The 26434-nt window shown below is 41.4% G+C and overlaps 1 protein-coding gene across 1 annotated transcript in view; it reads right to left on the bottom strand.

The window, feature by feature from the left end:
* LOC109916598 (protein FAM149A-like) overlaps window positions 1–25657 on the bottom strand; it is a 102054-nt gene extending 76397 nt beyond the window's left edge. The window contains exon 1 of the mRNA XM_048603506.1: window positions 24792–25657. Within this exon, the coding sequence (XP_048459463.1) occupies window positions 24792–25348 (557 nt within the window). The 5' untranslated portion in view covers window positions 25349–25657. The remainder of the gene's footprint in view (window positions 1–24791) is intronic.
* Between the last annotated feature and the right edge of the window lie 777 nt (window positions 25658–26434).

Genomic DNA, 26434 nt, shown 5'->3' with positions numbered 1-26434 from the left:
ACAGTAAAAGAATATGTGATAGGCACCCATAATCACCAATTATGGCAAAAGTCCTACTTATTGGAGTTATTTACTCGCAGTATTGCTGTAAATTTAAAGCATGGCATTAAAATTATTTAATAATAGTTCAATATTTACTTCTACAAATTGAAAAAATATCTTAGGTTCATTACCAACACTTTGAGGTTTGCAAAAGAAACCACTTAAAATGGCTAGATGACATGTTTTGTTTTGGTTGATGTGGAAAAATAAGAATTAATTTATGGCGGGACAGCTTGGCCACTAAAATGCTGAAAAGCTCATGAGGAGTTCATGAGCTGTCGGTCTTGGTTGCCTTTTGCACTAACTCTGATCAAACCAGACAGGCGTGTCTTCTGTATGAAGGAAGGATCCTGGCTGAAGGTGGATCATTCTGCATTAATTAAAAAGTGTTTCCTCTGACGAAGGAATGGCAATAACTCTCTAATTGATGATGCCAACAGATCAAGATTAATAATCAAATTAATAAACTTAATCATGGCCAGTTTACATTATAGTCTACACACCTAAATTTTAGTTAGGTCTTATGTTGAAACTGCTTAACATCATTGCACCGCAGTGAGATTTTTATATACAAGGTCTCAAAGGTACAACTTCTAGAGAACAAACGAGGCAAGGCTATTGGGTGGGTGGGGGAGTGAATGTAAGAAAAATGTAGAACAGACATCATGCAGAAGTTATGGAGTTCAATATTGAAACCCAAAGGTTATAAAGTGCCTAAGCAGAAAATAAGGTTGCATTATGGTTTGTCAACAGGTTTTCTGGTCTGTCCATAGGGATATCCCTGACTTTCCAGTTGCTTGCCATTATAATAAACCACATTACTCTCACACTCTCATTTCTGTCCTGTGCCTACTGCAATGTTCCAAGGAAGCACAATGCAAGCTTATCGAACCAGGTTATAGTCCAACAGGTTTGTTTAAAACACAAGCTTTTGGAACGCTGCTCCTTTATCAGGTGAAGGAATAGTGCTCTGAAAGCTTGTGATTTCAAATAAATCTGTTGGACTATAACCTGGTGTCATGTGACCTCTAACATTGTCTAACCCAATCCAACACCAGCACCTCCACATCATAGTTTATGGAACAACACCTCATTTTGTGCTTGACACTTCACAGCCTCGAAGTCTCAATGTCTTGTTTGTGTCTCATTACTTTTTTCTCAGTAGAGACAACCCATTCTTTCTCTTTCACACCTCAATTAACATTCATTTTACATCTCTTTCTCTCTTTCACCACCAATTTCCATTGCTTTGTGTTTTACACTATGTCTCTACACCGCCTCCATATCTGTCAAAAGTATTATAAAAATACCTTTCAATTCTGCAGTGACAGGGATATAGCATGGGCGTGTCAGTGATCAATCATTTACAAAGCTGCAGTGCTTATTTGTCAAAGGAAGGATCGGGAACAAAGACTGATTCAAGACCCACCTTGAAAAGTAAGTCCTGCCAATGAGGTTAAGAATGAAACTCACCTGGTATAGCATCCATCTCCTAATCCTAGGGCATGTGACAATCTCATTCAAGCCAAGGCATTTATGTAGAATACAGCAAGTTACTGTGTCAACAAGTATTAAAACAATTCATGCAAGGAAATGCGAAGTGACATTCAGAATCTTAACACAACATGGCAGTACCAAAAGAATATTTGGACACCCCACCACCAAATTTGTCCCTTTGAAATCCACAGATGCGGGAACGTACTCACTGACAGGGAATAAGCAAATGTCCCTTTGGGTAGAACACTACTCTAAGTTACACCCACGTGAGATAGATGTTTTTCTCTGCCTGTGGTTAATGGTTTTTCCATAGCTACTGTCATGTGTGAGCTTGATGTAGAAACCTAATTACTTAAAGGACATTGACCTAGAAAAAAGGAATACCTCAGGAAAGGACAGAATGCCAGGTGACATACTCAAGTCTGGAAGCTCTTCCTTGCTGCCATACTTCCATTACTTCCACTTCATTTTCTGCGATTAGCTTTTGTCCCATAGGATAAGCTCCACATCTGATAGCTTTGACATCAAGGATGGGGTGAAAGAGGACAGCATTTTAGCCCCTGTTCCATTTGATATAGTCTTCTCTGACTTTCCAACATGTTTCCCATTCTGAAACAAAAGGACTGCAGCTCCACATATGATCATATAGTGAACTCCTCAATCTATCAAGACTAAAAGCCAATAGAAAATAATTCACTTGCTCAGACATCAGAAGAAGTGTAGCAAATAATCACATCTGACGTCACCAAGATTCAGTGGCCGCATTCCCATCACTTCTCAAAGATGGAATGATGTCAATATAACTGTTTCAACCAAGTTCAATTTGGCCTCCCTGCTATAGGAAAGATGTTGTTAAACTTGAAAGGGTTCAGAAAAGATATACAAGGATGTTGCCAGGGCTTAAGGGTTTGAGTTACAGAGGCTGAATAGACTGGGGCTATTTTCCCTGGAGCATCAGACGCTGAAGGAGTGACCTTATAGAAGTTCATAAAATCATGAGGGGCATGGATAGGGTGAATAGCCAAGGTCTTTTCCCCAACGAGGAATCCAAAACTAGAGGGTATAGGTTTAAGGAGAGAGGGGCAAGATTTAAAAGGGACCAAAGGAGCAACTTTTTCATGTGGAGGGTTGTGCGTGAATGGAATGAACCACCAGAGGAAGTGGAGGAGGCTGGTACAATTGCAACATTTAGAAGGCATCTGGATGGGTATATGAATGGGAAGGGCATAGAAGGATATCAGTCAAATGCTTGCAAATGGGACTAAGTTAACTTAGGACACCTGGTCCGCATCGGCGAGTTGGACCAAAGGGTCCGTTTCCATGCTCTACATCTCTATGACTCTATATCTTTAAGTTTGCAATGAGGTCCAACAGAGTATTGATGAATAGTTTATTGCTGTGCAAGTGCTACTTCACAGCATTGCTGATGTCAGTCTCCCTTGCTCATTTGCAGGTCAAGAGTAGACTGATGAGGTGATAATTTGCCAGACTGGATTTGTCCTGTACTTTGTGGAAAGGGCACATGTGGTCAATCTTCCTCATTGTTAGGTATATGCCAGTGTCATAGCTGTCCTGGAACAGCAAGACTATGGGCTTGGAGTCTGGAAGTTGATCCAGGCCTTAAATGAAAAGATGAAATTCTGTTTCTCAAAGCTCTATTGAGTTTCATTGGGACAATGTAGGAAGCTGAAGACAGAAAGACCAGAGTGGCTGTCAAACAGAGAATCAAAATAGCAGGAGAAGCTCAGGGACATGGACTATTGGACTTAATGGAGCTCATTATTGTGATTAGCTTTGTTCGAACGGACGGCTGCTGTGCTAAGGAGCATTTTAGATAATTTCTTCATTGATCTGTTCAAAGATGTTATTACACACCTCTGGAGCAGGTGGGACTTTAACAAAGGCCTCTTGACTCAGAGGTAGGGACACTACCAGTGCACCAAAAGAGCCCTTAGGGAAAATTTTAACAGAGCAGCAAAGATAAGAAACAAATGTGATTAATAGCGCCTAATCCAATTTCTCAATAACGACATGTTATTGTTAGGCTATAATTTTTGTTTATTTGGTCAAGGGATGTGGGTGTCACTGACTAGGCCAGTATTTATTGTTCATCACTAAATGCTTTGGAGAAGGTGACAGTGGAGTCTCTTTCTTGGTCTACTGCAATCCTTAGAGTGACTTAAGGGTTTTTGGGAAGGCAGTTTTAGCCTTTTTTATGCTGCGACAATGAAAGAGCAGTGATAGAGTTCCAAGGTAGGATGGCAAGTGACTTGAAGGGGAACTTGCAGGTGGTTATGTCACCCTGTGCCCTGCCTTTGTCCTTCTCCGTGGTAGAGGGCACACGTTTGGAAGGTGGTGTTAAATGAGACTTGGTGAATTGGACAAATATGGATTAAAGAGTCTAAATGAATACTGCTCCATAAATCTTAACAATCAACATATTTCATTTCATACTTTCTAATGCAGATTTGTGTACAAAACTGAGTAAAGCAGAAAGAAAACTGTAGTTGTGCTATACTGCTGCACTAATGAATTCAAACTGCATAAATAATTCAGCCAGTAGCCTTGAATTCACCTTAATATATTAATGGGCAAAATTTACTGCTTTCACTGCTGGAAACTCAAGAGACAGGAAGGGCATTTAATTAGATGGAGAGATGCCATAACAGAACTATGCTGTTTTCTCACCATCACAAGGTTTAAGAAAGATGTGTGAAACTTGAAAGGGCTCCAAAAAGATTTACAAGGATGTTGCAGGGGTTAGAGGGTTTGAGTTATAGGGAGAGGCTGAATAAGTTGGGGCTCTTTTCCCGGGAGCATTGTAGGCTCAGGGGAAACCTAATAGAGGTTTATAACATCATGAGGGGCATGGATAGGGTGAATAGCCAAGTTCTTTTTCCTAAAGTGGGAGAGGTCCTGCTGTTAATCGAGATCCTCAATTAGTGACCACTTCAGGCCTCACCCCATCACCACTGGGGTTAGCCCAGCTGCAAATGAGCTCGTCACCATAAGGTCTGCCCAACAGACCAAATTGTGTGGCAACTCTGTGCCTGTGAGACATGTTAATTATCAAAGCTCATAGTGAGTGCTAATTAATTTTTTACCCCCCCCACCTCAATTCCCCAATAGCAAAACTATTTAAAATTCAGAGTTACCACATGTCTGGTTGATGAACACATGAAAAAATGTTGCTTTGGTTTAACTGGGACACTTACCAGAGATATTCAATATGGTAGTGAATACAAAAACGTACGCAGAACATATTCAAGACATAAATCAACCAAAATATGTGCACTGAAATATCATATATATTTGTTACTTTTTCAATGGGATATAGGAATCAGTGCTAAGGTCAGAATTCATTGCTCAATTACCACTGAGATGGTGGGAGTGAGCTACCTCTTTCTTAATGTGTTCCATCTGGTGCAGGCATTCCCAGGGTGCTGGGAGTTCCAGGATTTTGATCAAACAAAACTGAATGAAGAGCAATGTAGTTCCAAGACAGGATGGTATGTAAGTTTGCAGGGAAGCTTGCAGAAGCTCAGCACCGTGGCAACAGTGTGTTGCATCAACGAGGTACAACAAGATTCAACAGCACCTTCCAAGTCCATGACCTCTTTTATTGAGAAGAACAAGGACAGCAGAAGCGTATGACTATCACCTTCTGAATATTCTCCTTCAAGTCTCAAAGCATCCCGATTTAAAGCGTATCATTATTAAACTGTTGTTGGATCAACATGCTGGAACTCTGTCCCTTCTTACCCACTCAGGCAATTCCTCAAAACCGAGGATGACTTTCTGTCACTCTGGAGTTGTGGGTCTTGAGGTTCCCAAAGAGTCCAATAGTGAATCCCCACACCCTGCCACTGGGTGAGGCAGCTGGGGTTTGAGGAGGCCAGTGGGTGGGATGCTCAGATTTTCACATACTCCTTCAGCAGTTTGTACTTGGACCTGTCAGAGATTATCAAAATTGTTGGCATCTTCATGGACACTTCTTCCCCAGTTTGGGCAAGAGAATCCTCAAGCCAATGGGGAAACTACATTTTCTCAGGAAGGCTCCGAGGACATACAGAAGTGATGGCCCACCTTCCTTGTAACTGCTTGCTGTAATGAAGCTCGGTAAAAAGAGCTTATTTTGGGAGGTTTTTATTTGCCAGGTGTGCAGATAATGTCAACTTCCCCTGAAGCTGATTATCCCTAACTGCTCAATGCTGGGGCTGCTGGCCTGAGAGGGGACATGGAAATTAGAGTGTCTATCTTGCCATTGGAATTGCGGGCTTTTGTGCAGGCATCTCTGGTGATAATTCTCCAAGGTCCCGTATCTAAGCAAGGATGCACTGAGGTTGGAGGGGGTCCAGAGGAGGATTATAAGAATGATGCCAGGGATGATGTTTCCTCTAGTGGGAAAGACTAAGAACCGAGGGCACAGCCTCAAAGTGAAGGGACGACCCTTTAGAACTGACATGAGGATGAATTTCTTCAGCCAGAGGGTGGTGAATCCATAGAACTCATTGCTGCTGAGAGCTGTGGAGTCCAAATCGTTGAGTGTATTTAAGACAGAGATGGCCAGGTTCTTGATTTGTAAAGGGATCAAAGATTATGGCAAGAACGCAGGAGAATGAGGTTGACAAACATATCAGCCATGACCGAATGGCAAAGCAAACTCAATGGGCCGAATAGCTCAATTCTGTTCCTATATCTTATTGTCCCCTGGGCATTCCCCAGGACCTCACTGTGTCGCACTGACCCCAAGGAGAGGCTGGAAGAGAGGTTGTACTCAGTGCTGCGCTGTGTCCCAACATATAAAAGACCTTAAATAAAATCCACAAATAAAATATTCCATCTCTCTTGGGAATCTGTCATGGTGTTCTCAGCCCCACTCCTCAGTTTTGCCCCCATCTTCGAGGGCTATCAGCCTACTCCCCTCATAGCCAGGGTACCTATAACCATGTGGACTGGGGGATAGGAACCAATGCATAATGGAAACCCAAACAGCACATCTGATTGTGACCACACACCCACAGGCAATTGAAAGTTCCTTTAACATTAGATTACCTTCCCTGATGGCACTGTGGGTGAACCTACATCACATGGACTGTAGTTTATAACCACCAACACCAATCAAGTCTGGGCTAGCGAGTGACACTCAAGTCCCATGGATGAATAGAAATCACCAAACATTTTCAATACCCTTGTACTGATACCTGTTGGGGTTTCACTGGAACCATTTTGACTATTGTCTCATGTAGTTGGTAAACAGCCCATCTGATTGCATTGCTCAATGGTACTTCCTTCCTTTCAGAGGACAGAAAATCTTTTTTTGGCAAACACTGGTGTGGTGCACCCAAACAGGACAGGACAGGAATGGGGCACATCTGTGGGGCTAGGTAGAATGAATTAAAAGACTGAGCTACAGAGAGAAACATGCAGGTATAGAAAATATTCTGAAAACCGACTAAAATGGTGTGAGATTTGGGGAATGAGTGAAAACAGGTCTACTTAAAAGTCTGTTTTTAGTTCATAACTTTAGAGATATTGCTGACTATTATGGTTTAAGCATGGCTGCACATTTTGAGTGTTAAACCTGCAGGTTTAAAGTTTCAAGTGCTGATGTACACCAACTTACATTAAACAGTATATGTATTCTCCGTGTATGCTTTGTCATCGAATGAGTGGGTGCATTGGTTAACTCAGAACAGCATTTCAGGATGGCTTACAAATCAAGGATGTTTTGATTCTTGGATGCAGCACTTAAGGTCCTAGTGGAGGGATATCCTGTACCCACAAAGAGGTAAAACCCACCACACCCTCCTGTGCTGCTACTTCGTACCAGGTGATGCTATGCGTTCCACCTAACCTCATCATTTCTTCTCTAGACCAAGGCCAAGACTGATCAGCTCCCCATTGTAAGCTAAAACCTACTTTCACTTCCAGTATTTATACAGTATACATCTGGGATCTGTGCTCATCACTCCCCGAAACACCCTTAGGTTGATGGAGTCAGTCATTTTAGTTGAAATAATCACTGAATTTCCGAGAAAATGTTGCTAAGATTTTTGGTAAACACTTGACAAGGTTTTCCAGGAAATATCAAAATTCTTCCTCAAATGCAAAGTATTCACTCCGTCCTCATCAGTTAGTGAGTGGTGAAAGCTGGGTATCAACTTAAGTTGTGCTCGTGAATGTACCTCAGCAACAAATTATCTACTTCTGCTCAGCAGCAAAATACCGTGCACCTCTTTTCTGAAAGCCTGCAGACCATGTGATTCTCAGAGTCTACAGGATCCCCATAGTGGCCATTCCTGGAGCTTGTTTCATCTCTTTTCCTTAGCAAAATTCCAAAAATGTTTCCTCTCCCATCAAGTTTCAGTTGAGTATATCTATGCTGCACCTATTCCATTGTCTCGTTCCATAATGGAAAATCCAAAACAGTACACAATACTCTAATAGCAGCCTACAGATTGATCACGAGTCTAATGCCTTCAAGCAGAGAACTCAAAGTAGTTTGAAATGTCTTTCAGTCATAATCCATAAAGTTTAAAAGCTGTTCTATTTATAATTCTGTCTTCCTCCTAACACAACACAAATCTTTCAAACATTAATTTGCCAGTCTCTAAGGTCATTAACTCAAAGGAAAAACAAGTTGCACAGTTAAAGGCAAGCATCCTCAACTTTGAGAAGTTGATGGTAAATTGCTTCTTGAACTGCTGCAGTCCATGTAAAAGGCAATAGAGCTCCCTTTCGAGCAACAATTTGGAGTACCAAGATCCTGCTACAACGACTGCGAAGGAGCAGTGACATAGTTCCAAGTCAGAATAGTGTGTGAGTTGGAAGGAACTTGCAGATGGCAGTGTTTCTATGCATCTGTTCCCCTTGTTTTTCAAGGTGGTAGAAGCTACTAGTTTGGAAGCTTCTGTGAAAAGGAGCTTTGGTGTGTTGTGATAGTGCATTGTGTAAATGAAAACACAGATGCCACCATGCACTGTTGGTGGAGACAGTGACTGACTAAGGTGACAGAAATAGTGCCAAACAAGAAAGCTTCTCTATTGTGGATGTTGCCAGTCTTCCCAAGTGCTGTTGGAGCTGAACTCATCCAGAAAATTGGAGAGTAATCCATCACACTCCTACCTTATGCTTTGTAGATGGTGGACTGGTTTTTGGGAGACAGGAAGTGAGTTAATTGGCACGAAATCTCCAGCATCTGACCTCCTCTCAGAGCCACAATATTCACATGGCTGATATAGTTTGTTTCTTGTCAATTATAAACCCAAGGACAATGGTCTGCAACACGTAAAGCGCGATTGACTAGTCGACTGCAGAGTCTCTCACCACCCGCCTGGAGTCCCTCACTGCACACACATTGATCACCATGCTACTGCATGATTTCTACTTCTGGAAGCTGTATGGTTAGAGAAGAGTGTATGGTTATAACAGGTTTCGTTAGCTTTTTGCAGGAAGTCATGTGTGAAACCATTATATTACAGTATGAGAAACATACACTTCAGCCCATTTCATTCAGTGTCTCTGCAAGAGCAGCTCAACTATTTCCACTTTTCTGCCCATTCTCTGTAGACCTACAGTTATTTTTCTTCAGCTGCTTGTCTTTACCATTGGAGCTGGAGCAATGCCACAATGATCTACAGTAACTTCAAGGGCAGTTTTTCCTCAGTGTGCTTTGTGCAAAGAAAGCTGACAAGCTGAAGGCTGTTTTGAAAGCTCATGTTTTTCTACACCAGTTGCAAATGATAAAGACAAATTATGGGCCCCACATCCAACACTTGAACAATGCAAGCTGACCATGAGCCCTGGGAACAATCTGAGATGACTAAAGTGACCTCCCATGCCTCCACACTTGAAAAGAGCCAGCAACTTTCTGGGATGTTCCAGAGGCCTACCTACAGCATGGCCAGTGGCAGCATGATGTCATGAACTGAGGTGAAGCAATAACAAAGCTGTGAACCTGGATCATCCAAAAAGGAATGAAAAATAATGTACAATTTCCAAGTAAAATATGAATATGAATTTCTGTTCATTCCTGTAAATGAGCACAGCCTTGTGTCACCAGAGTAAATCACTAAATGAAAGGGAAGTTGGAGCAATGCCACAACGATCTACAGTAAATTCAAGGGCGGTTTTTCCTCAGTGTGCTTTGTGCAAAGAAAGCTGACAAGCTGAAGGCTGTTTTGAAAGCTCATGTTTTTCTACACCAGTTGCAAATGGTAAGGCCCACACTGAAAGATCATTCCACACTTGTTACCTTCTGGCAAAACATGAGAAATCATTCACAGATGGTGAAGTAATTAAAGAAGCAATGACTGGCTGCTGACTCTTAATTCAAAGGCTTTAAGAACAAATAAGACATAACAACAGTAATCCAGAGCATGTCACTTGGAACTTCCACAGTAGTGAGACGAGTGGAATCTTTGTCCGAAGAAGCCTTTCAGCCACTACAGCAGGACCTGAGGGACTGTGAATGCTTCTCACTGCAGTTCAATGAATCTACCAACACGACAGACATAGTCTAGCTGATTGTTTTAGTGCACACTTTTTTTTAAAGAACATAACAATTAAAGAGGATCTTCTTACCCTTAGAGATAGAAAAAGGGTGAGTGTATGTACAAATTCAAAAGGTATGTGTATGAGAAATAGATTCCAATCAAGAAAATGATTTCCATCACAACTGATAATACACCAGAGATAACAAAGTGTAGAGCTGGATGAACACAGCAGGCCAAGCAGCATCAGAGGAGCAAGAAAGCTGACGTTTTGGGCCTAGACCCTTCTTCAGAAAATACACCAGCTATGGTTGGCACAATGCAGGCTTTGTTACAATTGCAGAAATGATCTTAGTTTCTCCTTTTTTGTCAATTACCATTCGGTAATCTAACAGCTGGCATTACCGAGTAAAGTTACAGACTCTTACATAATGAAAGCAGTTGTTAAAGTTGTAAACCTGATTTTAAGCAAAAAGGCCCGAAACGTCAGCCTTCCTGCTCCTATGATGCTGCTTGGCCTGATGTGTTCATCCAGCTCTACATCTTGTTATCCCCTTCAGCACAGTTTGTTTGAATTCTGACTCAATGCTGCTAATTGTGAACTAATCCTCCATGCTAATATGATGTAGTTAAATTAAGGGAAGGTGCTGCAAAATTTTTAAAACTGATTTCAGGCATCAGATCTATTAAATCAAATTATCACTGAGCAGTCAGTGAATAAATGGTTACTCAACTTTAGGTTCCTTATAGACATGATGTCAAAACTGAATTGTGAACTACAAGGAAAGAACAAAGACTTAGCACAAATGATCAGTGCTGAGAATGCATTTAAATGAAAACTGGGGCTATGGTCCTCCCAATTAAAAGATAACACAGCAACACTTTCCACGGCTTGAGATAAAACAGCTTTGGGGGGTGGAATCAAAGACAAAGAAAAATGGTTCCACCCATAAATCTCTGTATGCACCTGAGGAAGTTAGCAGTGGAGTTCAACAGGCAAGTTCAGGAACGAATTGTGATGGAACAAATTGTGTTTGTCTCAAATCCATTCTTTCAAGTAGACATTGGTTACTTAGCTACTAAATTCTATCACATATTGATTTACAAAGTGGTGGAGTTGATCCGGAGATAAATGATTTGAGCTGAAAGTCAGAACAAGGGACAGTGATTTTTTTAGGGACTGGAACAGAAAAATTCTCATTCCTATTCTTTAAGAGTAAAAGCTTACTTTGACTTCACATATCAATGAAGATAAAATTCAAGTATCACACCAACCTCACAGAACCACTCAATGACTTGTATATGACTCACAGTTTCAAATTACAACCCAGACTTCAAGGCTCCAGCAGACAATGTTCAGTCACAGGTGTCACAGAGACTTGGTGATACAGGCCAAAATTATATATTATATATATATATTTAGATGCGCGCGCACACACACACACACACACACACACACACACACACACACACACAGTGAGTTTAGACTTGTTTAGCATGAAAAAGAAACTGTCTTCTATATTTTCTTATTCACAGAACCAGGGTTGCACTTAAATTCAAGGAGTAATCTCATCCTGAAATGTTTGAAGACCGCTGCCGAAGGATGTAGATGGTGTGATTTTCTGCAATGGTAATGTCATTGAATGTCAAGGTGGAATGGTTACATTCTGACTTGTCAGATATGGTCTTTGCTTGGCACGAAATGTGATCTGCCACTTAGTCAAAGCACAAACTACGTTCCAGGTCTTCCCTATATGGACACAAACTGCTTTATGATGTGTATCCCATTAACCAACTCTTCAAATTGACATCAATGAGCTGTTTACTTACATACATCTGGTTGACATTAGCAGAAGTTGTTTGGAGAAGTACTAGCCACCAAATTACTCCAGATAATTTTAAACAACCAACTCAAACATGTCATGTCACATCTGTGGCAAGTGGGACTTGAACCCAGACCTCCTAGCCTAGGGAGGCTAAGGAATTATTGTAACTTTTCCTTAATGAATTATGGCAGGGTTTCTAGTGACAATCAACCCTTCAACAAGCCTCGTGATGACTACTCCTAGCACATGCTTAACTCCTTCACCAACACGATTTATTGAGCTTTGGATAAGACTTCATCTTGTCCACCTCTGGGTCCTTAGCATCTCAATGTGCTGCTGAAAATTGTTTCTTTTTAATGTCAGCTGAAATATTGATTGGCACAAATGTTTGATAACTTCATATTAACACTTTGAATTGGTTTCAGTGGAATATTAACATTATTTATTGCTCCTGATGCAAAGATGTTATAATATTGGATGATGCACCATGCAAAAATGACTTTCCTTTCACTTCAATGTGGAAGTATGGCAGATTTTCAATTTCCCATCCAGGTACAATCAACCAGCCATTTATAGAAACATGCAACTTAGTGAATTCAATTAGAAAATAGTTTGGTTTCTGTAAACAAATCTATAAACAAGCCCCAGACAGAAAGTTGAAAATCTACCCTCAGAATCTGTTGCAAGTTAAAGAACTTCCCAGATTTTAACTCAGAAAGGGACTGATAAATACTTGTAAGTTTTACTTGAGAACTTGTTGAAACTAATGAGTTATATGAAACTTAGCTTTCATAAACTCAATTCAACCCACTAAACCTATTGCGCAAAGTTTGTGCATCGCAATTCTAAACTTTTTTTAGTTTTAAAAATATGCTAGGCATATTGGTTCAGTTACTTATAAATACCAATGTTAAGAGTGTAAACACTTGTCATAATTATTAATCACTTCTATTAGATACTAAGGTACATTTGAGAAAGTTTGTATATGGTGAAGAAGGTTACCTCGGAGTACAATGGGATCTTCATCAGATGGCCAATGGGAGTGGCAGAAAGCGTTTAATTTAGATAAATTTGAGATGTTGTATTCTGGTAAGGCAAATCAGGGCAGGATGTATACACTTAATGGTAAGGTCCTGAGGAGGGTTGCTGAACAATGAAACCTTGGAGTGCAGCTTCATAGTTCCTTCAAAGTGGAGTTCCAGGTAGACAGGATAGTGAAGAAGGCGTTTAGTGTGCTTGCCTTTATTGGTCAATGCATTGAGTGCATGAGTTGGGAGGTCATGTTGCGGCTGTACAGTACATTGGTTAGGACGCTTTTGGAATACTGCGTTCAGTTCTAGTCTCTGTGCTATAAGAAGGAAGTTGTGAAACTTGAAAGGGTTCAGAAAAGATGCACAAGGATGTTGCCAGGGTTGGAAGGTTTGAGCTATAGGCAGAGGCTGAATAGGTTGGGGCTATTTTCCCCAGAGAGTTGGAGCTGAGAGGTGACCTTTTGGAGGTTAATAAAATCATGAGGGGCATGGATAGGGTGAATTGCCAAGGACTTCTCCCCAGGGAAGGGGAGTCCAAAACTAGACGACATAGGTTTAAGGTGAGAGGGAAAAAGAAAATAAAGGGATGTAAGGGGCAACTTTTCCACGCAGAGGATCGTGCATGTATGGAACGAGCTGCCAGAGGAAGTGGTGAAGGCTGGTACAATTACAACATTTAAAAGACATCTGGATGGGTATATTAATAGGAAGGATTTAGAGGGATATGGGCCAAATGCTGGAAAATGGGACTAGATTTATTTAGGACGTCTGGTCGGCATGGACGTGTCGGACTGAAGGGTCTGTTTCCTTGCTGCACATCTCTATGACTCTATCTGCTGTCTCAGATATTGCAGTGCAGCTCAAAGCATTATGTAAACATTTAATTTTGGATTAGAGCATATAGTTATCAGACAAAGATAATCCCAGCACAGTGAATACATAAATACTTATGTTTTCTGAATTGTAAATCAGTTTTTACACCAATGTATATCACTCAAAATTGTTACATCAAGTAATTCACTTTAGATGGCCATATAGGGATTCAGCACCACTGAATTAAAGGTAGCATTGAATCCTGAGCCACCTAATGGCAGAATTAGAGAACAGCATCATTTGCATCTCAGAATCTCAGTTTCTATTCGCTAGCTCATTCAAGACTGAAAGGGCAATATCTTCAATTATTATCACATCAGTTTCTGACTCTAAAGAGACAACCAATTGCACCCTTGATACAGGTGTGGAAAGTGGGTGCAACTGTACAATAGTGAAAAAATATGAACAAAATTATTTATATGTTAGCAGAATTTGTTTTTACGAACTCGTGTTTATAGACAGAAGTTACTCAAATTAAAAATATTTTTCACGAATAGCTTTGCTACATATCAACAGATACAATCTAAAATACTTAACCTAAAACTAATGAAGCAAACCATGACCAACACACAAACTTGATGATGAGGTTCAAACATGGAGCTGCAAGAGAGGCATGGAGTTGGAAAACACAAAGTTAAATTAGAGATAGTTTGCAAGAATGATGGAGGATTTTTGTTTTAAGAATTGGGTGGTACTATTGGGTTTGCAAAAAGACCCAACAGTACCTTAAAAGAACTGTTTACGATGACTGCTGGCATGGGAGTCAGGTTGGAAAATTATTGGAAATGGATCAAGGGAGCCAGGATTGAATCGCAGAAAACATTTAATTCAAACTAAGAACAAAAGGAGAAGAAAAGCTCAGCACCAGATATGGTGAAATCTGTGACTTTACGCCAATATAAGAACTGGACACCACACCAGGGAAACCAAGATGAAAGGGTAAAGAAGGATACTTTATTTCCACTCATTAGTATGTCAGTAACTAGGGGTGACAAATTTCATGATTAACAGCGAGAGAGGTAGGAGTGCGCTGAGGAGAAACTTCTTTACTCAAAGTTGTTAGGATCTGAAACATGCTCCCTATGAGAGTGCTGGAAGTGTAGTCCATATGAGGTTTCAAACGACCTCGGCATCAATTTGAAATGAAGAAGTTAGAGGGCTACAGAGATAGGGCTGGAGAGTGGGACTAGCTGGGTAGCTCTTTCAGGAGCTGGTACAGTCACAATGGGTCAAATGGCCTCCTTCTGTACTGTAGATTTCTATGATTCTATGAAAGAGAAAGTAAAGGCTTTCTGACAAAGACATTACTGGTGGTTAGGGAGTACTTAGGAACATCAGCTGTTATGGATGCATGGTGGTCAAATGGATGGCTAAAGGCTTACTAGATGGCAGCCACAACAATGCAATTTTAAGTGACACTGGGAGAGAGCTTTTCTGTTTGTTTTTGGTGGGGGGTGGGAAAGAAACAGATGGAACTGAGTCAATGCATCCTCTCTAAAAATGGCACAGCTGCAGGTGTCTGTCCATAAGAATGACCCTAACCTTCCATCCGCTTGCTATTTCAATAAACCATCTTGCTGCCATGCTGACATTTCCACCTTAGGCCTGCTTCAATGTTCCAGTGAAGCCCAATGCAAGCATAAGGAACATCATAACATTGTCCATGTAGACGCATTGCAGCCCTCAGGACTTTATTGAGTTCAACATCTTCAGAGTTTTACCACTGTCCTCCTTTTGATTACATCCACCACCAACTACCCCAGCCCTATGTTTTCTTTGCACAGGATTGCTCTCAGCAAAACTGACCTATTTCTTCTTTTAACATCTGCAATTAACATCTTGTAAACATACATACCTCTCCTCTACTCCCATTAGCACACCTTTTAATGTTTGTTGTGGGCACCCTCACTGTCTGTTGCACTCACCCCTCTTCCTCTAAAAAACTGCACACTAATTTGGAGGCTCTTGTGATACAGTAGTAATGTCCCTACCACTGGGCCAGAAGGTCTGGCTTCAAGTCCCTATTATTTCAGAGGTGTGCCTTACAACATCTGAACCAATTGATGAAAAATATATATAAGAAATGGTCCTCTGATCACAGAATTTGGAGGGATATTACATTACACATTGACTGTTGCAACAGTACTCACAGCATGAGTCAATAGATGTGAAGCTGGAAGAGCACAGCAGGTCAGACAGCATCCGAGGAGCAGAAAAGTCAATGCTTTGGGCCAAAACCCTTTGTCTTGACCTGCTGTGCTTTTCCAGCTTCACATCCATTGACTGTGTCTTCCAGTCCTTACTGTCTCCAAGTACTCACAGCATGACTTGGGAGTAGTCACAGGGAGATAGGACAGCACGGTGGCTCAATAGTTAGCACTGCTGCCTCACAGCACCAGGGACCTGGGTTCAAATCCACCCTCGGGAGACTATCTGTGTGGAGTTTGTACATTCTTCCCATGTCTGCGTGGGTTTCCTCCGAGTGCTCTGGTTTCCTCCCACAGTCCAAAGATGTGCAGGTTAGGTGGGTTGGCCATGCTAAATTGCCTATTATGTTCAGGGATGTGTACATTAGGTGGGTTATGGGGGGATGGGTCTGGGTGGGATGCTCTGTGGATCAGTGTGGACTCGTTGGGCTGAAGGGTCTGTTTCCACACTGTAGGGAATCTATGAGAGTGCTTCTGATCAGGGCACAATGTACTGCTATAGTGTTTTGATATCATTATCACACACCAGTATGCATCAAGCCTTAACTACGTTGAATCCTGACTTGGAAATATCTTGCCGTTCCTTCAGTGTTGCTGGATCAAAATCCTTGAATTCTCACCCAAGAGCACTGCGGGTCAACCTACAGCACATGGACTGCAATGGTTCAAGAAGGCAGCTCACCACCACCACCTTTTCAAGGGCAAACAGAGACTGGCAATAAATACTGGCCTGGCCAGTAACACCATGTCCCATAAAAGAACTTTTAAGAAATATAACCACAAACATCAATCAGGTTTATCACAACAAATCATTTCAAAATAGTGGTGACTAAGTGCTGACACTGATATCCTGACTTACAATGGCATTTAGGTTGAAACTGAGGGCTGTTAGAGGGCAAAACAGCGTGAATTTTACACCACACCTTTCTGAATTTTATGCTAATCATCAATATACATTCCATGCCCCAGCATTGTCATCCTTGACCTTATTTCTTTGACACTGTTCCCAACATGCAGGTGATGTTGGACACCAAGTTAAATTTGTGCCTTCAACACCTAAGCATAAATCAGCACTTGTTTGCATCACAGGAAAGAAATTAAGTGAACAACTGCATGCCCAAAATGGAACCCATTCACCAATCCATTAATTTAAATGAAGGGAAAAGTAGACAGCTTCAGTTATGGTCATTGCCCCTTTATTACTGCCTTCCTCTTTGAATGTCTACTTTATGCTTCTGTTTTAAATTCATTCACAGGATATGAACACCACTGACTGGGCCAGCCTTTACTGCCCATTTCCAATTGGCCTTGAGAAGGTGGTGTTGCATTCAGGTAAAGCTTTCCAACCAGGCATTTAAAGCAGAAGTCCACCTTTGTGCACTGGCATCACAATACAGGTCCCTCTCTTCAAAACAGCACATTGTAAACCCAAGGGCCAGATGCATATGATTTTCACATATTTAAATAAATGATTGGAAAGTCGTATGCAATGAGCCCACTTCTTTTTTAAAAACACACACTCCTGATGGCGGAGTTTTCTCATGCTAAAGTAAAGCCAAACAATGACCTCTTATTAGTATTAATACTGCACTAAAACATGAAGGTATCGTGAACAGCAGCAATGATCTCAATGGCCGAGACTCTTGGGGGAAAAATATTCATTCTCCTAGTTACACATGAAGTATCTTCTGTTTCGACTAACTGACGAATATTCACAAAATTAGCCAAGGTATTCTTTCATCTTTCAATCCCTAAGGGAAATTAGTCATCTGAAAGCGTCATATTTAATTTTACAACTTGAAGCATACCATTTATTTCAATTGTAGAAGGACCACACGTAACATCAGTGCTCCAAGAAACACATTAGACAGAGAATAAAGTAAAAGGCAACAAATATTGAAGTCAAGACAAAGGAACCAGATCTTCTAGATTCAGAATGAAAACCTACACCCAGCTGTTCTTGAATTAACATTTTTTTAATTAGTTACTTGCACTCTGAGCTTAAATTGGACTCAGACAATTAAATATTGAAAACTTCAGTCTTAACCTTGAGCTCAAGTTTTCAAGTCTTTGAATGGCAGAGTATTATATATTACATTTCAGAGAAGAAATGCTATACGATATAAAGATTGGCTTGGTCTGCTGTTTTAATTAATTTCTTTCCAAATGGCAGTACCTAAATTGTCTAAGGTCTCCTGTACATGTGTAGCTTTTCTCAATTTAGGAGCCATTTTCTTATTCTGATACTTTAGCTAAGTTATAACTTGCATAAATGTTTGTATTTAAAACATCTACAAAATTGTGCAGCACAAGCCAGCACCAGTAATTCTAGTCATTATTTTTGTCAAGGAGTTTTTTTTTGCAAAGTGAGCTCTGCAGAGTCATTGAATGAGAAAATTAGTCAATTAGACTTCCCTGATCGACATGTATTTCAATGGATTGCCACAACCTGTCACTTGAGATAACAAGGTGTAGAGCTGGATGAACACAGCAGGCCAAGCAGCATCAGAGGAACAGGAAGGCTGACGTTTCGGGCCTAGACCCTTCTTCAGAAAGTGCTCTATTCAAATATGACCATCATATACCTCATTTACAGCACATTAAAGAAAGTGAAAGAATGGTTTTACTATAGAACCTTTAACACAGTAAAAGGTTTCAAAGTCCTTCACTGGAGCATTATAAACAACTTTTGACAGTGAGACATATAAGAACATTCTGTAGCCAGTTGGTCAAAGATATAGTTTTTAAGTAACATCTTGAAGAGGAAAGAGGGGAAGAAAGATTTCACAGGAGAATTCCAGAGTATAGGACCTTGCTAGCTGAAGGCACAGCCACCAAAGGTAAAATAATTAAAATCAAGGATTTGATTGGGAGGAATGCTCATGACTGGGAGGGTTATAGTGCACATTACAGAGACAGGGAAGAGAGCAAGCTTGTACCCCAATCAGCTGTAGTAGACAATGTCGGCTAAGCAATGGACAGTTGGCATGATGACAGTACTCCCCAGCACTAGGCACTCAGCATACTGAACAGACTTCTCATGCAATCATTACGGCTTCTGTTCCTTATTTGTTTATTATTGAATAGATCATGAAGAGATTATCATATAATCATTTTTTCTTCATTTTTGTGATATGGATGACATCAAGCAGACTGCATTTATTGACTCAAAGGGAACAAAGCTGTGCCACAGCCCATTGCACACTGGACTGAAAAGATAAGTATTTGGCTACAGTATCATTGTGTGCCCTAATCAATTTTATGATGAATTACAGCTTCTAAAGGAATGATGTGTGACAACAAAATACTGGGAGAACTGGGAAATATAATTCCCCACATATGTATTTTGGAATTAGTCTGGATATTAGGAAATATTTATCACTCTATGCAACAGATTACCATATAATTCATAAATATGGATGGTCCACACACTTTCATCAGGGACAACAATAAGTCCAAGAATAGGGAGCTTATTTCTACTTAGAGTGCATTACACAGTGTTTAGAATACAGTAATGGATCACTCATCCAACAAGTCCATGTCATGTGAGTAATCCATGAGTCTCCTCCCACTCTTCTTCATCTGACCCCGTCAATGTTCCCTCTGTTCGTTTCTCCCTCATCTGCTTACCAAGCTTCCCCTTGAATGCATCTATTCTAACCACCTCAACTACTCCTTGTCAGGGTGATTTCCATTCTAACCACTATGTAAGGAAGTTTCTCCTTAACTTACCACTAGATGTATTGATGAACATCTCATGTTCAGTCTCACCAGCTTGTGAAAGCACCTTTTCTTCATTTATCCCATCATCAACTTAAAGACTTCAAACCCTCGGTCTCATTCTCTCTCGAGAAGAGAGTCCCATAGTTAACTTTTTTAACTCTGTTAAACATAATCCCCCGACTCCCCATCACCCTCAGCCTGGTCTTCTCTCACCAGCTTTAAAATTGAAACTAGGTGAGAAGTGACCCTTTATTGCCTGTAATTGGCCAATTAAGGGAATCAATTGGTGGATATCCAAGACCCGATCTTTACTCGGTCTTAAATTTTCAGACAGGTTAAGGCAGGCAGGGAGGCTCCAGAAAATACATCCGGGAAAGTTGATGGGCCCCTGCCTACAAATCCACCCCTCCAATGGAAGCTGTAAAATTCTACTCCAGATGTGGGTTGATATGAGCTCTATTTTGACAATGTTCAATGAGAAGCTGTGTTTTGTGCATGCAAAAAGAGATCAGGAATGGGTTTTAAATCTGCTGAAGAGTGAGAATTACACAATAGCTATCTGCAAGCTGTAGGCCACGTATAGGATGTGAACACAGTGCATGCCTGTCCATTTGTCATCCTGTCCCAGATAACAGCAGAACCACTAACTTTGTCTATTCCCACTGCATCATTGGCCTGGGCCTTTGCCTCTTCATATCTAACTGGCTGTCTCTGAGTACATGAGCATCAGGGCCCCTTATCATGAGGAGATTCGAGCCTACATCAGGAGGAGGGAGATTTAATGACTGGATCATTCTTATGTATCCCCACAACTATCAAAAGCAAAATTCACAGGGCAACAGAAGCAACGTCAGCAAAATTGTGAAGCAGTCTCACTGGAAGCAATTAGTCTATAGGCCACCTTGCATAATATTTTCACTTTGATAAACATGCTGCGCCATAGACCTGAAATGCTAATTCCGTTACTCTCCACAGATATCGCTTGAGCTGCTGAATATTTCCAGTGTTTTTTGCTTTTAGTTTAAGTACTAGTTGACAAGGAACATCCTTTTGCCTGTTATTTACACAGCCTTACTTCCATGGCATACCTTTTGTCCACTCATCCCATTAAAATGGGAGCGAATGTATTGATCTGAATTGCAAAATGTCCAACAAAGTTCTTAAACGTGTTGTCACCTCCCATACCTGTGCCCTGTTTTCCTAGAACTTCCTACTTGAGTCTTCCCAATCAGTTTCGTGCCCCTGCCACAACACTGAAGCAACTCTTATCAAACTCAGAAGTGACATGCCAATTGACTGTAACAAAGATAAACTATTCCTCCACATCCTATCCTATACCACAGGTCCTATTTTCTACGTTTTCTCAAACAATTTCCCTTCAAACGTTTTTCCCCTGTCTTCCAGTCAAGTGGGACTGCTGTCACTTGGGAGTCCATTCTTTTCAATCTAGTCATAGCTGGAGAACGACCTGCAACAGTTTCAATTCCTGCTCCAACACCCTCACCTCCGGTGACCCCAGAGGAATTCCAATATCATATGGATGATTATACCATAAATTTGCTGACAGCACAACGTCCCACAAATATCAGATCAGACAGAAAAGGTTCTCCAAATCCCACCTCTACTTCTCCTTTGCTATGAGAAGGGTCAGAAGATGCTTTGAGTTTCTTAACCCTTACCCCAGTTCACACCACTGAATTTTTTTTTTGCTCCTGCGTGGGATCATCTGTCCATGGTTCATTTATGACGTGGAGGTGCCGGTGTTGGACTGGGGTGGACAAAGTCAGAAGTCACACGACACAGCTATAGTCTAACCAGCATATTTGAAATCACAAGCTTTATGTGAAATCGCAAGCTTGCAAAGTGACGCTCCTTCATCAGGTGAAGTGAGAGGGAAGCACACAGAACACAGAATACAGAATTTATGGGCAGAGAGATCAAGGGCAGAGCGATCGAAAGATCATGCGAATTGTGTGAGTGGAGTGTCGAATAACAAGTCCCTGCGGGTGATCCAAAGTGTTAGACCATGTGAGTAAAAATGAATAACAAGCGAAGGATAACCTATAATCCAATTAAATGAGGCAGAGGGATAATTATAAAAAATTAAAAATAAGGTGATGCTGGAGACAAACCAAGTGACTGGAACAACATGAAATCCCTTCGCTTGTTATTCAGCTGTTGACACTTTACTCACACTAACACTTTGGATCACCTGCAGGGACTTATTATTTGATACTCCACTCACACCATTTGCATGATCTTTTGATTTCTCTGCCCATTATTTCTGGATCTGTGTACTTCTCTCTCACTTCACTTGACAAAGGGGCTACGCTCCAAAAGCTTGTGATTTCAAATAAATCTGTTTTACTGTAACCTGGCATCATGTGACTTCTGACTTGGTTCATTTATGACATATCCCAATTCGTTGTACCCCAACGAGGGACTTTCACTGTACTTTTCATCCACATACTGTCTCTTGGCACGAACAACTGAAAAAACAGTCAGTTTCCACGATACACTAATAACACCAAACTCTCCATTTCAAACACCTTCTTCAACCTCTCCACTGAATTTAAATTATCGAACTGCCTGCTCAACATCCAATAGTAGATGAGCAAAAACTTACTCCAACTTAACACCAGGAAAATTCGGACTATAGAAACAGGGCATAGTAGTGAATAATGTTTCATACTGTGAAAGGAATATAGTGTGGCTCTCCAGGCGTAGGCATTAGGGCCATTGCTTTTCTTAAAGTGTATCAATGATCTTTTTTTAAATTCATTCACAGGATGAGGGTGTAACTGGCTAGGCCAGCATTTATTGCCAATCCCTAAATTCCCCAGAGGGCAGTTGAGAGTCAACCACATTGTGAGTTGGCAGTCATACACAGACAGATTAGGTAAGGACAGCAGTTTCCTTCCCTAAAGTACATTAGTGAACTAGATGGGTTTTTCCCCAACAATCGACAATGGATTTGAGATCATCATTAGACTCTTATTTCCAGATTTTTAGTAGATTCAAATTCCACCATCTGTCGTGCTATGATTTGAACCCAGGTCCCCAGAACATTATCTGGGTCTATGGATTAACAGTCCAGCAATGATACCACTAGGCCACTGCCTCCCCTAAATCTAGATTGGGGTGTACAGCCCACAATCCCAAAATTTACAGATCACAAAAAACTCAGAAGTTGAATCAGTTTCAGCTATTTAAGGACTGATTTTTCAGTTTTCAGTGCTTTTAGTAAGAAGTAAAAGGGGAAAATGCTGAAGATTCATTGATGTACAGAAACAGTATAAGGGATGGAAAGACAAAACAAGAGGGCATGGAAAGAAATGCAGGGCATTAGTGATAAAGTGTAAGAGATAGCTAGGCCACACAATCAGCAAAGATTAAGAAAAAGGCTTTGAGGTGGCAATGTGGCACAGTGGTTTGCATTGCTGCTTCATAGCACCAGGAACCTGGGTTTGATCCCAGCTGTGGGCTGTGTGGAGTTTGTACATTCTCCCCGTGTCTGTGTGAGTTTCCTCTGGGTGCTGCTATTTCCTCCCACAGTCCAAAGATGTGCAGGTTAGGTGGATTAGCCATCCTATCCTGAGACTATGACCCCTACTTCGAGATTACCCAACCAGGGAAGATGTCCTCCCTGCATCTGGTCTGTCCAGGCCTGTTAGAATTTTATAATTTCCAATCAAAATTCCCTTTCATCCTTTTAAACTCTCATGTTTGGCCCAGTTGAACCAATTTCTCCTCATATGACAGTCCTGCCAACCCCGGTATCATCCGAGTGAACCTCTGCTGCATTCCCTCTGGCCAGTATATACAGTCTTTGGCAGGGAGACCAAAACTGCACACAACACTCCAGGTGCCATCTCACCAAGGTCCTGTATACCTGGTATGGCATCCCTGCTTCGGACCTCAAATCATTTTGCAATGAACGCCAATATATCACTTGCCTTCTTAACTGGTCTACATTAATTGGTCAACAAGGATATGCAGATCCCTTTACATATCCAAACTTCCGAACACATCACTATTTAAATAATACTCTTCTTTTCAGTATTTCACACTGAAGCATAAAACTTCACAGTTATCCACAATATACTGCATCTGCAATGTGTTTTCACACACAACCTGCCTAGAAGCCTCCTTGAATCATCAACACAATCCCATCTAGTCTCAGGTCATGACCAATCTTGGAAATTTTGTACCTGGTTTCCTCATACTGAGTTTATAATAATCATGAATAGCTGAGGCCCAGCACTGACCCCTGCATTACACCACCAATCACCACTTGGAAAGATTTATTCCGACTGTGTTTCTGGTTTGTCAATCAATTCATAATCCATGCCAGAATATTGCCCCCCGTCCGACATGCTTTAATTTTGCCCATTACCCACTTATGTGGGTCCTTATCAAAATTCTTCTTGAAATTAAAATGCACCACACCGACTGGCTTCTTTTACCTGTGAAATAAATCCTAAAGGGGTTGCAGAGGGAGAAATACCTGGGTTTATACATGTACAAATCATTGAGGGTTTCAGGACAGTTTAAGGAAATAGTTACTGAGGCACATGGGATCTTCGGATTCTTAAAAGAGAGTGAATACAAAATCAAGGAGGTCATGGTGAACTTTTATAACAAAAACCTTTGTAACAAAAAACTGCCCCAGCTGGAGTACTGTGCCAAATGCTAGGCATCAAACTTTGGGGATCTCATACAAACCTATAAAATTCTATCAGGATTCGACAGGGTAGACGAAGGAAGGATCCGGGGGAGTCCAGAACCATGGGTTACAGTTGAAGGTTCCGGGGTAAATCATGTAAGGACTGAGGTGAGGAGACATTCCTACTCTCAGAGGGTGGTGAGCCTGCGGCATTCACCATTACAGAAAGCTGTCAAAACCAAAACATTCAAGGAGAAGTTAATTATAGCCCTTGGACCTAGAGGAATCATTGGATGAGGGGAAGAAGTGGAAACAGGCTATTAAATTTGGAGCGTCTGCTAAGCAGACTTCTTCAAAATAAATCTGCATTTTAAAAACGAAAATCTAACAACACATTTCTCCCTTCCCCCAACAGAATGCAATCTCCTTACTTTTCACTGCTACTTTCTGCTGAATCAGTATCGGTGAGTCCTTCCTCGCCGATGTTGGGCAAAGTGAAGGGATGTTGCTTGTTCGACAGTTTCCACGTAACGCTATCCTCAACCGAGTATACCGAGGACCTTCCCGTGCCAGAAATGATACTGTTGTTTGATCCGGTCTGAGCTGGCATGGTTTTCACTGCATTTAAACTGGCCAGGCTGGAGCTCGGAGCTGCCCGGGCTGCTATCTGATTTGCAGTCCCTACACTCAGGCCGGCTGACTTGGGCACAGAAGCTGACGCTTGAAGAGCGGCGCTGCTGTTTTTGACAGTGGCAGGGCTGCCCGGAGCAGAGCCACTTCCAGAAAGTCCGGAGGCTTTCCCTGAGACACTGGACAAGGAAGAAGTGAGAGGCGTTGCTTTGGATGAAGATACTGATATCGCTGATGGTCCATGAGGTGCTGTTGATGGTCCACTGTTTGAGGAACCAGCTGGCGGGATAACAGGAGAAGCGGAAGTCTTGAAAATATTTGCAAATATGGTTCCCAGGTCCAGCACTGCAAGCTTCATTTTTTTTGTTGTCAAACGCACTTAAAGCACGCCAGCTTGATCAGCCTCAGGACCCCAGGCAACTGTATCTCCAGGCACTTAAGAAATTTGATACGATCTGACTTTCCCATTAAGAGGAAAGTAAGTTTTCTTTAGAAATCAGTCTTGCAGATATTCTCCCAGAGACCGGGAGGCTTTCTATTTCTCCCCTAACTGCAGCCGTTGCCAGTACACCACACTATATGATTGAAGAAACCAGTCCTGTTTGTCAGCTTGACGGCTGGTCTACTGTTCTATTGCAGATGAAGAAATAGCTGCAACTCTCCAGCTTGCTCGGCTGCTCGTAAACTAATAATTCTCTTAGAAAACAAGAACAAAAGATTGCCATCAAAAACAGAGTTGGCTGGCTCACAGGCTTGTCAGGTGACAACAGCAATACAGGTTGCTACGCAAAACAAAACCCTTACTCCTGGTTGGTCTATTACCAATGACTGAAGGCTGGTTCTTATTTACCGTGTAAGGAAACAGATTTCTACACTCAAACCATGAAAGGTTTGATGTCGTACAGGGAAGACACTGAATGCATGTTCCAGTGTTTGACTTCTCATTGCACTGATTTTGCACTGACTTTTTTTTTAAATACTGTCTTGGAGTTTGCACAGACATGGCAGAGCCTCCCATCCTCTCAGCCAAGATGAGCACCAGGCATTACCCCATGAACATCAGGCTGTGCAGCTTGCTGGATTATGGGCTCTTCAGTGGGTCAAGTTCAGGGAAGGGGCCACTGAAGAGATACAATTGGGCAGTCAGAAGGGGCTCAGGGTTGCAGCAACACAGATTACATCTGTGAGCCCTGAAGGAACATTCAGTAGAATTCTGTGAAACTGAGACCATACTGTAGAGGGTTGTTTACCAGACCCTCCTTTCCCCATCCCTTCTGTCCTCAATCCAATATTACATGATTCCCTTTCCCTTAGAATGTGACTCGACGATGGGGAGATAAAACCTCACTATTTCTCAAATGATCGATCATAACAAACACTCACTCATTTCATGTAATAAGAAAATGAATGTGGTAATTAACAATTTTATACCCTTAACATCTGG

The sequence above is a fragment of the Rhincodon typus genome, chromosome 1 (genome assembly GCF_021869965.1).
Source record: "Rhincodon typus isolate 14 chromosome 1, sRhiTyp1.1, whole genome shotgun sequence".
Classification (NCBI taxonomy): Eukaryota; Metazoa; Chordata; class Chondrichthyes; order Orectolobiformes; family Rhincodontidae; genus Rhincodon; species Rhincodon typus.
Note: the sequence above shows the minus strand (reverse complement) of the source record. Positions and strands in the feature narration are given on the sequence as shown.